The following is a 12,456-nucleotide window of genomic DNA, read 5'->3' as shown; positions in this document are numbered from 1 at the left end:
CAGTTCATGGCACAAGGGTAAATAGAAACCAGTTTGCAGGAAATGGGACCCACTTTGGCTCACAAAGAAACATCAGCACTTCCAATACCAGAGGTGCCATAAAGAGTGAATCAGCAGACTGAGGGATTTTTGTGTTCTTATTAAAACCACTTGGGTTTAAATGGGGCAGGTGTGATCTGACTGAGGAACTTTAAATCAGCCTTGCACTGATGCCATCAGAACCTGCCAGGCACAAATATTCACTTCTGCAACATTTACAGTGATGATGGAAAAATAATTTCTACTTTAATGTTCCCCAGGTGTTTAGAGGAGTTCAGTGTTTCAGAGCTTGTCTATAATTTTGTTGCTCTTAAGAGCAGTGTTGAGTGAATACTAAGGAATATCAACTACTGCACACAGAAAATCCAGGAGAGAATGGCCTTCAGAAGAAATTTTTTTCTGGCTGACACTGGACTGTTAATTTGAATTTGATAAATGTTATTTTATGACTGTGAAAAAGGGTGCAATCATTGCTGACCCCAGATCCAAAACCACGTTGTTTATTCTCAGAACTTCCTATTTGTTGGTTTAATGACCACATGCTTTGTGGCTTGAAAGGCTTAAGTGACATCTTAATATGAAGGCAAAAGATTGTATAGGTATATAATTTCATATATTATGTAGATACAATATTTGAGATATCAGGTATCAGTTTTTCTCAGGGTGAAGAATCTGTTTCTTGGCCAACAGGCAAGTGGGAATAGCTTGAAACTGAAAGAGAGATTTAAACAAAATATTGAGAAGAAATTCTTCCCTTCTCTAGGCACTGTAGATGTTGAGTCCTGCTGTGGATTTCTGTGTTTCAGAGCAGTAACATCTCAGGATGAACGTGGAGATAACAGAGCAGGCTCTGAGGAGAAGGAATAAAGGAGAAGCAAGAGCAGGGCATCTTGTAAAAGAAATATGTAAGTGATAAACCTTTATTCTTATGTCCCTCTGAGGGAGCAGGGAGTGTGGTGTCTCTGGGCTTGATGGAGCACAGTGTGTACGTGCAGGTTAAGGTTATAAAAGGAAGCAGGGAGGACTTTGAGCACAATGTGATTCTTTCAATTCCTCGTCTGTGAGATGTGCCCTCTAATCCTCAAAACGCTGACTTTGATCCAGTTCTCTTCTTTTCCCAGGGCTTTTATTCAGCATCTGTCTTTTGTCACTTATTTGTTTTGCTGTTTTAGATGGGCATTTATTGACATGTATGTTATCCCCATATTGCTTGTCCAGTATTGCTTGTCCTTCTAACCCAGACCATTCCGTGATTGATCCTATGAATTAGAATTTATCCATGTTTATTAATTCCGCTTATTTTCATTAAACCAGACACCGGACTGAGATTTAAGGGCATTTAGGGGTGAACGTTATCTATTCCAGCATGGGAATGACAATACTGTGCTGTTCCCGTGGGGCAGCGGAGGAGGCCGGGGGTCATTCAGGGCCGTGCGGAGGCGGCTCTGGGGCCGAGGGGGCCGTGAGGGGGCGGCCATGGCGGGAGGGGCTTCGGCCGTGGGGGGGGCGGGGCCTGCAGGAAAGGCGGGAGCGCGCTGGCCCCGCCTCTTCCCGCCCCGCCCGAGCAGGAAAGGGCGGGGCTTGCGGCGTGTGGGGCCGCATTGACCAATCACACCGCTCTGTCCTTACCCGGCCCTCGGCTGACGCGCAGCGCTCGGTTCTGATTGGCCAGAGGGCGCGTCAGTCAGGGGGCTCGGTGCCCTCAGGCGGAAGCGTCGCGCCCGGGAGTGGGTACGTGCGGCCGGGCCGGGCGGCACCGGGGCTGGGGCGGCACCGGGACTGGAACCGGCACCGGGACAGGGACAGGGAGCGGGATGGGGAGCGAGAGAGAGAGCGGCACCCGCGCCGGGAGGAACCCCGCGGCTGCTCCCTGGGACACCGGTGTGTCACGGATTGTCCGGCCCTGAGGGCGCGCCGCCGGTGCTCCGCGGGGAGCGGGGTCTGTAGGGGAGGTGAAAGGAGAAAATGCCGTGTTTTATCTCAATAACAATGTACCCGGCCGGGCCGAAGGGATCCCTGGCGGGGCTGTAGCTCAGGCTCGGGGCTCGCCGTGCCCCGTCACGCCCCGGTGCCAGGGCGGGCACAGCGATGTGCTCGGAGCGGGCCTGGGGCAGAACCGCCTCTGGGGAATTGCGGAATCCACATGGGTTCTATCCCCTGCCCCCTCAAGTTTTAAACTTTACTAGCGTTCCTAAAGAATCCCGGCTGCGGGCAGTTTCGGGGCTGAGCAGGACATTGCTGTAAAGGGATAAATCATGGAATTGTTTGGGTTGGGTATGGAGGGACATTAAATCCCAGCCAGTGCCTCCTCTGCCAGAGACACCTCCCACTGTCCCCAGGCTGCTCCTCAGTGTCCAGCCTGGCCTGGGACACTGCCAGGGATCCAGGGGCCTTGTAAGGAATGGAAATATAGTTAATATCACTTTTTAATAAGTTTGCCACATAGCCTTGTTTTTGTGTAAATTAACTTAAAACTTCCTTTCTTTGCTCTTGTCTTTCTGTAATACTTAAAAATCAGTGCTGTGGAATAGGGAGAACTGAAAGTGAAAGTGGAGGAAATTACTGAAATAAGTGGGGAGATGACAATGGCTGTTACAGAAATGTTCACATAAGCCCCTGATATACTTTTAATCCTCTGTGCATGTGGGGAAATGTGTGACCTAAAGGATATTCTGATGAGTTGCTTGTGGAAGATGCATCTTCTTCAAGGAAACCTTGAATATTCTTCATGCCTTTAAGTTTCTTCCCTTTTTCCTTCTGTCTTCTCCTCCCTTTGGAAACAGGCAGTTCTGTTCTTTACTAACCCGATGGTGTTCCACATTAAGGCATTTTTCTTCCTGCAGACTTTTTGTATTTCCTTGCAACTGCTTTCAATATTTTGTTCAGGTGAAATCAGCTCATTTGGGGAGAGAAAAGCTGATTTTCAGGTGAAAATGTGGAGCTGCTGTTGTGTTTTCTGTCTGGACAACAGAGCCGTGGGCTTGCTCTCCTTGCTGGCATTTGCCAGGGGTGGTTTTTAGAGCTCCAGCGTCTCCAGTTTGTTCCTGCAGATGTGTTTGTGTTTGCTGGACAGGCTGAGGAAAGTCCCTGCCTGCCCTTGGGAGGAGGGAGGAGGCTGATGGTGGGAAGGGCGTTGAAGGACAGGAATTCCAAGGGCTTTACCTGTTTCCTGCCTGGGAGCTGTGTGGGTGGGAGAATTTAAAGCAGAGAGTGAGTCCTGCACCTTGATCCAGGTGGGAAATCCCAGCTGAAGGCATCTGCCTCCCCCAGAGGGGTGTGTGCAGCTGTCCTGGGCTGGCAGCTGGCCCCGTGTCCCTGCTAATGCTCCTGGGGACAAACCTCAGCCTGGCTCTTGTGCTGTCCATGGAGCCTCAGCTTTGCTCTGGGGCTGGGATTTTGAATGCAGTTTATTGTGTTCTTCCTCTTTTTCTAAGGAATTAGGGAGAATTACAGGTCATGGAATGTTTGGGCTGGGAGGGACCTTAAAGCCATGGCAGGGACACCTCCCACTGTCCCAGGTGCTCCAGCCCCAGTGTCCAGCCTGGCCTTGGGCACTGCCAGGGATCCAGGGGCACCTCAGAACCTCCCCACCCTCCCAGCAAAACTGGGGGCAAGAACATTTTCAGGCACAAAACTTGATCTCAGTGCAGCACTTCAGCCTCTTGTGAGGGGGCTGAGGCCCTGGCACAGGGTGCCCAGAGCAGCTGGGGCTGCCCCTGCATCCCTGGCAGTGCCCAAGGCCAGGCTGGGCACTGGGGACAGTGGGAGGTGTCCCTGCCATGGCAGGGGTGGCACTGGGTGGGATTTAGGGTCCCTCCCAGCCCAAACCATTCCACAATTCCCTGTTTGCCTGCAGCCACTCCCAGGCAAGGCCCCTCAGCTCCACACTGGGACAACAGCAGGAATTGTGAGAGTTCCAGTGTGGGTGGGTGAGGAGCTGGGAGGGGAAAGCAGGAATTGCTGCAGGACAGGGACAGACACAGCTCTGAAGAGGAACAGAGAAAGTGGAGCCATTTAAGAGTGGAAAATGAGGAAGCGCTTCAGGAGCAGCTGTAATTCAGCTGAGGGAGCTGGGCAGGGGCTGCAGAATCCCTGAGGGAGCTGGGCAGGGGCTGGAGAATCCCTGAGGGAGCTGGGCAGGGGCTGCAGAATCCCTGAGGGAGCTGGGCAGGGGCTGGAGAATCCCTGAGGGAGCTGGGCAGGGGCTGCAGAATCCCTGAGGGAGCTGGGCAGGGGCTGGGGCTGGAGCAAAGGAGGCTCAGGGGCCCTTGTGGCTCTGCACAAGTCCCTGCCAGGAGGGCACAGCCGGGGGGGTCGGGCTCTGCTCCCAGGGCACAGGGACAGGAGCAGAGGGAACGGCCTCAGGCTGGGCCAGGGCAGGCTCAGCTTGGCCAGCAGCAGCAATTTGCCCATGGCAAGGGAGCTCAGGCCTTGGCAGGGGCTGCCCAGGGAGCTTTGCAGTGCCTGTCCCAGGGAGTGTTCAGGAGGAGTCTGGATGTGGCCCTTGGGGACACAGTTCAGGGGTGGCCCTGGGTGCACTGGATGATCCCAAAGGGCTTTTCCCACCCTGCTGATCCTGGAATTCTGTAGGAGCACAGCAATTCCCTATGAAAGCTGTGGGATGAGCAGGGATCTGAGCACTGCCAGGGAAAGGTGAGAGGAGAATTCCTGAGGACAATAACCAGATGGCTGAGCCCAGATGCTGCACAAATTAAAATAACTTTGGGATTTGAAGTGGCATCACAAGTGTGGGTTTCTGGAGGACAAACTTCTGGATCGTGTTCCAGGAGGTGACCTGTGTTTGTAGCATAGACAAACTGTTCATTGGTTGATTTTTATTCCACTTCTCACTGCTGTTCTTAACCTGAAAATGTTCTCCAGCAGTCTGTGCTGTCACACAGTTGTGAAGGACATTTTTGTTAGTCTTTACCAAATGGCTGGAAATGAATTATGGCAGATTGGGAAATGCAGAAGTTGACAATACTAAAGCAAATTAGAATGGTGCTCAGAGCAGCTGTGAGTCAGTTAATTAACTTTGCTTTCTTCTCCCCATATTTAAGGTTCCCTGTGACCTTTTCTCTGTGCAGTGAGACCTTCTTTACCCTCAGAATCAGGCTTTGATTTGCTGAGTTGGGCTCTTTTCCTCTGTGTTAAAAAGGCACTAAATCATATTATCTGTTAGATTGGAGACTGGAAATATTGGTGTTTAATTGAGACTCCTTGACATGACTTAAGGACCAAGTTCTGCCACAAGCTTTGGGGTTGTGGTGATTTTCTTTTGTAGTTCTGTGCAAGGGAGGTTGTTTTGTGAATGTAGCTCGATGCAGCACCAATAGAGTTTATCATGGAATGGTTTGGGCTGGGATGGCTTTAAAACAATCTCCTGCCCTCTCCTGCCATGGCTGGGGCAAATTCCACTGGAAGATTCCGTGTAAAAACCTGAATTCTGTAAAAGCCCCCAGACTGGAACTCATGGGAGTTGTCCAACATCTCGAGATGTTCCTGATTGATACTGAGAGTCTGCCTGGAGCAGGGGCTGGACAGGGTTACAGGAATAAAGCAGGGATTTAATAAAAGGCCTTTAAAGGATGCACCTTGGGCACTTTTCGCACTCTTTCAGTTTTGGTCCATTTCCTTATTGGGGTTAATTACAATTACAGCTCCAGGTGATGCAGTCCATCCTTCCAGACTGCTCTCCTCAATTCACTCTTTTTACTCTTTTTGGGGCTGAAGCTGCAGCGGTGTCCTTGGTTCTGGGGCTGGAAAATGATTGTTCTGTGTGACTGAGGTGTGAGAACTGCTGACACTTTATATGAAATTCAGAATTGCACACAAATGCAGTGTGTAACTGCAGAGTGTAACTGTACAGTGCAGTGAATGTGGAAAATATGAAAACTCAAACTGAGGGCATCAATACTGACCTCACCTTTGGCTGTGTTTCAGGCACTCAGGAACTGCTGTTGATGGAAGAGTCCAGGACAGAGTGCTGGGACAGCGGGGCAGTGACAGCCGTGCCCAGGGCAGTGACAGCCATACCCAGGGCAGCCTGAGCCGTGCCCAGGGCAGTGACAGCCATACCCAGGGGAGCCTGAACCGTGCCCAGGGCAGCCTGAACCGTGCCCAGGGCAGCCTGAGCCGTGCCCAGGGCAGCCTGAGCCATACCCAGGGCAGCCTGAGCCATACCCAGGGCAGTGTGGGCTGTGCCCAGGGCAGCCTGAGCCGTGCCCAGGGCAGCCTGAGCCGTGCCCAGGGCAGTGTGGGCTGTGCCCAGGGCAGCCTGAGCCGTGCCCAGGCCCTGTGAGCTGTGGCCATGGCAGGGTTCCTGGACAATTTCCGCTGGCCGGAGTGCGAGTGCATCGACTGGAGCGAGCGCCGCAACGCCATCGCCTCCATCGTGGCCGGGGTGCTGGTGAGCCACAAACTGTCACACTTGGGCCCCAGGTTCTGCCACTTCTGCCTCTTAACTGCCCCCAGTCCAGCCTGGGCCTTCCAGGGGTCACTGTGGGGTTGGCAGCAGCGTTGTCACAAGGCCTGTGACGTTGCTGATCATGAGCCATTTCTGCTCTCTCTCCTTGAGAGGAAATTCCTTGTGGATACCTGCAGAATTGGATCTGTTAGAACTGCTCTGTTCTGCACCATCTCCATCTCACATGTGTTTAGAGTCTGGATTCTTGTTCTTAAGGGGAACAAGGAACGGGGAATTTCACAGAAATTGCACAGGGAATTTCATAGAATCCCAGAAGGGTTTGAGGTGGGAGGGACCTGAAGCCCACCCATGGGCAGGGACACCACCCACTGTCCCAGGCTGTTCCAAGCCCCAATGTCCAGCCTGGCCTTGGGCACTTCCAGGGATCCAGGGGCAGCCCCAGCTGCTCTGGGCATAAATTTACCCATACCCCACTCCTTAATGTGAACAGCAAGTGTGGCTGATTCCCAGACACTCCCCTGCAAACAGCAACGTTGGGATTTGTGCAGGCATTGCCCATTGAGCACATTTACATCACTGTCCAGAGGAACTGGTGCTTGTTAGGAGGCAGTGCTGTCCAGAGCCCTGCCTGCTCTCCCTGGCTGCCCCCCAGGCTCACCCCCTGTGTCTGTGCCCAGTTTTTCACAGGCTGGTGGATCATGATCGATGCTGCCGTGGTCTATCCCAAGCCGGAGCAGCTGAACCACGCCTTCCACACCTGCGGGGTCTTCTCCACCCTGGCCTTCTTCATGTGAGTGCTGGGGACAGGGCTCGTCACAGAGCCACCAGAAACCAGCCAGGCTTTACTGACACCGTGCCCAGCATGGATAAATCACACAACCAGGGAATGCTTTGGGTTAGAGGGACCTCAGAGCCCTCCCAGTGCCACCCCTGCCATGGCAGGGACACCTCCCACTGTCCCAGGCTGCTCCAGCCCCAGTGTCCAACCTGGCCTGGGATGGAGGAGGCAATACTGACCTCAATATGAAACAATTCACTGCATTTCCCTCAGGTTTTACCATTTTAACAGCTGTTCCCTGCCCAAAACTTTCTCAAATGGGAGGGGTAACAATAGCCTGGCTCTTGTTGTGGAGATGTAAATAAAAGTAACAACTTATATTGAATCATTCAGTATTGGCAAGAAAAAGGGATTATTTGAATGCCAGGGAATTTCCCAGAATTTGTCACATCTTAAAAAAAAAAAAAAAAAAAGCTGGGGTTTTACTTGGAACTCTAAATTGATTTTCTGTAATCTAAAGTGTATCTCCTTTTTTTGCCCCCAGGATAAATGCTGTATCAAATGCACAGGTGAGAGGAGACAGCTACAGTGATGGATGCTTAGGAAGAACAGGTAAATGAACTCTACAAATCCTGCTCAGGTGATCATTTACCTGCTGGGGTTTTTTCCAAGTGGTGGTGAAAGAGATAATCAGGAGATAAGGAGTAGGAGAGAACTTCTGTGAATTAGTTTCTTTACAGAATTAGCCCTTGGAGATAAGTGCTGGCCTTGTTAAAAAGGGGACTTGGTTAAATTAAACTTTGGATGTCTTAGCTTCCTAAACTTTCCCTGCAAATCTTGGAGAGCTGCTGGGAGAAATCAGTTCCTGCCTGGGGGTGGCTCAGGAGCAGGCATTCCCTGGGGAAGTGTCACAAACATTTCCATTTGCCCTGTGTCACTGCTGTGGGTGTCCCTGCACCTGCTGTCCTCCCTGCTTCCGTTCAGAATTCCCTTTCCAGTTCCCACGTGGATCCCAGCAGCCTTTTCCATGGGATTTGTGAATTTGGAGGGATTTGCTGCCATTTGAAGTGGCCTGTGGTGCTTTTTTGTGTGTCATTCATGTTCCAGCTCAGAGAACTTCAGCACAGGAATATCTTTACTTCCCAATGACTGAGCAGGTGGATTTTGTCCTTGGTCCTTGGCTTTAACCCTTTCCATTTGTGCCTTTAGTGAGGTGCTGTGTTCCATCCTCCCAGAGGAGCAGCTGGATTCTCTGTCCCTGTGGATAAAAGCCACATTTCACTCTCCCTGCAGGGGCTCGGATCTGGCTCTTCATCGGCTTCATGTTGATGTTTGGATCCCTCATTGCTTCCATGTGGATTCTCTTTGGAGCCTATGTCACACAGAGTAAGTCTGCCTGTTTGCTCCTCAGGAAAGTGCTGCTCTTGCCAGCTTTTGGCAGGAAATCCACAGGGATGGAAGCCTGTGGTCTCTGGGAAATCCGAACCACAGCATCCAGCTTTTAGTCTGAGGTTGACACTGGAATATCCTGGTAAACCCACTGGAATATCCTGGTAAATTCCAGTAGCTGGAATATCCTGTTAAACCCAGCTCCCTATAGCTGGAATATCCTGGTAAACCCAGCTCCCAGTAACTGGAATATCCTGGTAAACCCAGCTCCCAGTAACTGGAATATCCTGTTAAACCCAGCTCCCAGTTACTGGAATATGGAATACCCTGTTAAACCCAGCTCCCAGTGGCTGGAATATCCCATTTAACTCAGCTCCCAGGAGCTGGAATATGCTGTTAAACCCACCTGCCAGAACTAAAGGACTGAGTGTTTCCTCTGTTCCTCCTCTGCAGACACTAATGTGTACCCTGGATTAGCAGTGTTTTTCCAGAATGCATTAATATTTTTCAGGTAAGTTACCTGGGCAGATTCCCCTCTTTCCAGAGGGACTTTCCTGCTCCATACATTGATATTCCTGGAAAAGCAGCTCTGTTTCCTGCTCCCCTTGCTGCAGAGCTGAGAAGCAAGGTTTGATTTGCCCTGGCCAGGCTCTTGGCTCCCTCCCTTGTTGGCCCAGCTGTCTCTGCTCCCCTGGATGTGCAGCTCTGGAATGTGGGTGGCCAGGGATGCACAGTTTTCTGGGTGAGGAATTGCCAGTGGTTTTGTTTTTGGAAAATGGGCATCACTCACCTCTCTCCTACAATCCCTTGGCTCTGCTCCCAGCAGAGCCAGCTGGGGGATCCCATTCTCCTTTTCCAGACTGTTTCACACCAGTGGCTCAGGTCTCTGGTACTTGATATTCCCTGTATTTCCCTTCACTGGCTGGGCTTGCAGTTTAAAGAGTGAGAATTAAATTTTTTAAGAGCATGCTGGTGTGTTTTGTAACAGCACACTGGATTTATGTCAACTAATATTATTAAATCTATCATGTAACAGTTGAAAATCGATTTGGAGTCTCTAATAACTCCTTTCAGCTGTGGAATGCATTTTGCAATCCATGGATTTTAATTATTAAAGGCACTGAAAGTGTTAAACAGTTCCAAGATGAGTCACTGGAAGTTTCACCTCACCTCCTTTCTTCTTTCAATTCCTGGCTGATCCTTTTCCTCCAGCCCCACACCAGGTGCTTTGCAGTGACCTGCATGGGCTCTGGGAAATGGGGATATTCCTGCAGGAAACAGCAGCTCCTAAATCCCCTCTGGGATGGAGAAGGGAAGCTGCTGAAGGCAGATTTTGTGCCTGAAGTTTTTAGTTTTATTTAGAATCCCAGAAGGTTTGGGTGTGAAGGGACCTTAAATCCCATCCAGTCCCACCTGGGCAGGGACACCCTCCCCTCTCCCAGGTGGCTCCAAGCCCTGTGCAGCCTGGCCTGGGACACTGCCAGCTGTGGGGCAGCCACAACATGGGACATGTGGGATCTGGTTCTCTACCACAGACTCCAGATTCTCTCTGATTTGTTCAGAAAAATGGAATTGTTTAGGTTTTGTCCCAGCACATCCTGTCACGCTGAGCTGGTTCCCAGGCAGCAGAGTGAGACTTGCTGCTCTGGACTCCTTGAATTTCATAACTCCCAGGCCTTTCCTTCAGAAGGGCTGTGAAAGTGGATGTTTTTCTGTTTGGGCTTCAGCTGGCTCCCACAGTCCAGCCATGCACAGGAAGCCAAATATAAACACCAAACCCAAATCCTGATCTGACTCTCACAGTTCATGGCTGGGCTGTTGACTTGCACAGGGTAAGATTTAGGGATACTGTTAAAATCACCCTATGTGTGCTCTGACTTTTATTTCTTTTCCCTTTTTTCCCCTCAGCACCCTGATCTACAAGTTTGGGAGAACAGAAGAGCTGTGGGGCTGAGCTCCCTTGGCCCACAGCTGCCACGTGGTTCTTGTCTGTAGATAATTCACAGTCCTTTGTCCTTGGTTTGCTTCCCAGCCTGGTGGAACTGAGACAATTCCAGGCTCTGTCTGAAGCTCTCCTGTGCCAGGACACACTTGTGAATGTGTACATAGGACAGGATCTGTCCTTTCCAAGGGAAGGGCAGGCTGCCAGCCTTCCCTGCTCAGCCTCCAGGCTTTCTCCTCCAGCTCCCTGCCCTCCCAGCAGCTTCTCCTGCACAGCTCCACCCGTGTCCGAGGCTTCTGTGAACAATAGTGAGCAAACAGGACAGAGCCCATCCCAGCCCTGCTGGGATAAGAGCTGATTTTAAACATTTTATATTATTGTTCAGGTAAAAATAAAGTAGATTTTTTTTCCTTCTTCTTCTTTTGGTAAAAGGTTATGGGTTTTTAAGCAAGTCCCTACACTCAGCAGGTTGTGCATGGCAAAGCAAAGTATTCCTGACTTGTGATGGCTCTGGCACAAAGGACATTTGCTGGCACCACAGTCCTTGGAATTAATTTCATGCTGCTCAGTGTAAGAGATACCAGTTAGTATTTAATGTATTTCCTGATATTAGAATAAAAAAAACTCCAACAAACTGATGCCAGTTGTACTTCCTATGAAGAATAAATGAATCAGAGCAGTGTCTTGCTACTCATGCCAGTGTCACTGTCTCCAGGGGAAGCTGTTTGCTGAGAAATGAGTTTTCCTGACCTGTTCCCTCTCTGCTTAAAAGGAAGTGGGCCATGGATGGATTTATTGCTCACAGTCCAACCTTGTAATAATTTCAAGTTTCAATAAATTTTAGGAGTGACTCATACCCAGTTTTAAGGATGCTATTGCCCTAGTTATAATGTATTTACCTCTTACATTTTATGGCTGTTTCCATTAATGAACTATTGGAATCCAGTTTCATCTCAGTGGAGTGAAACAGAAAGTGAGGCTGAGGATGTTTGATGTCCCTGGAGTGTCCCTGCAGATCCATTTGCTGGGGTGAGTCCTTCTCACGAGTTCTCTGTGGTTTTTTTCTCTGTGGTTTTTACAGCATTTCCTCTCCCCTGGCTCCCAAGGCTTTTACAACTCCCCCATATCCAGGCTGCTGCCTCAGTGGTGTCAGGAGCTGAGTGGAAATGCTGTGCTGGGCTGGGAGCTGTTTGTCTGGGTGGGAATAACTGCAGGGGCAGGAGCTGGGGCCAGTGTGGAGCTGCCCTCGTGCCCTGGCTGCAGTAACCCCATCCCAGGGGTGCTCACTGCTTGCAATTCCAGCCTAAAAGCGAACCCAGGTGCTCAAACCAGTGAATTTTGTACAGCAACTCACCTTGGCACAGGGCCTGCACCACCCAGGAACACCAGGCTTTGCTCCAGGAGCTTGGGAATGCTTGCTGGGTTCTTTAGGGAGTCAGGAAGGAGCTTGGGCTGGAACTGATCCCTGGAACTCCTCCCACAAGCCAGGAGCTTGTGCCTGGACTGGGAACTTGAACTGCAAGCCAGGCTGGGGAGCTGGGGGGGCTCACCTGGAGAGGAGAAGGGAAAGCTCCAGGGAGAGCTCAGAGCCCCTGGCAGGGCCTGCAGGGGCTCCAGGAGAGCTGCAGAGGGACTGCGGACAAGGGTGGAGGGACAGCACCCAGGGAATGGCTGCCAGTGCTCTGGGCACTTTTACAGCTCACAAACCAAGGGGACAGGGGGGGCTCAGTCACAACAACCCTGGAGTCACTCCCAGTAAATGCTTTTTAATTTAATAAATGTCTGTGTAAAAACATTTCCCAGCACAGTCCCTGCCACAAGCCCAGTGCAGGGTTTATTCAGGAATACACACAGATATTCCCAGGGGGTTTCACCTCATTT

General features: G+C 50.8%; 2 protein-coding genes across 4 annotated transcripts in view; one reads left to right on the top strand and one right to left on the bottom strand.

Moving 5' to 3' along the window:
* The window catches only part of IFNAR1 (interferon alpha and beta receptor subunit 1), a 116,061-nt gene that overhangs the window by 54,245 nt on the left and 49,360 nt on the right, over positions 1-12,456 (bottom strand). The window lies entirely within an intron of this gene.
* Positions 1,644-10,992, top strand: TMEM50B (transmembrane protein 50B). 3 transcript variants are annotated; one of them, XM_071430062.1, is made up of 7 exons: positions 1,644-1,770; positions 5,983-6,448; positions 7,144-7,256; positions 7,789-7,856; positions 8,538-8,630; positions 9,087-9,144; positions 10,542-10,992. In XM_071430062.1, exons 2-7 carry the CDS (start codon positions 6,350-6,352, stop codon positions 10,585-10,587), a joined length of 477 nt encoding a protein of 158 aa, XP_071286163.1. In that variant the 5' UTR covers positions 1,644-1,770; positions 5,983-6,349; the 3' UTR covers positions 10,588-10,992. The 3 variants fall into 3 exon arrangements, with proteins under 3 accessions (XP_071286163.1, XP_071286165.1, XP_071286164.1); XM_071430064.1 differs by having other exon boundaries at positions 1,725-1,770; positions 5,991-6,448; XM_071430063.1 differs by lacking the exon at positions 1,644-1,770 and adding an exon at positions 1,900-1,920.

This window comes from Agelaius tricolor, unplaced genomic scaffold (genome assembly GCF_023055355.1).
Source record: "Agelaius tricolor isolate 1412-34295 unplaced genomic scaffold, bAgeTri1.0.p SCAF_7, whole genome shotgun sequence".
Classification (NCBI taxonomy): domain Eukaryota; kingdom Metazoa; phylum Chordata; class Aves; order Passeriformes; family Icteridae; genus Agelaius; species Agelaius tricolor.
The sequence above is the reverse complement of the archived record's forward strand: the minus strand, read 5'-3'. Positions and strand labels throughout refer to the sequence as shown.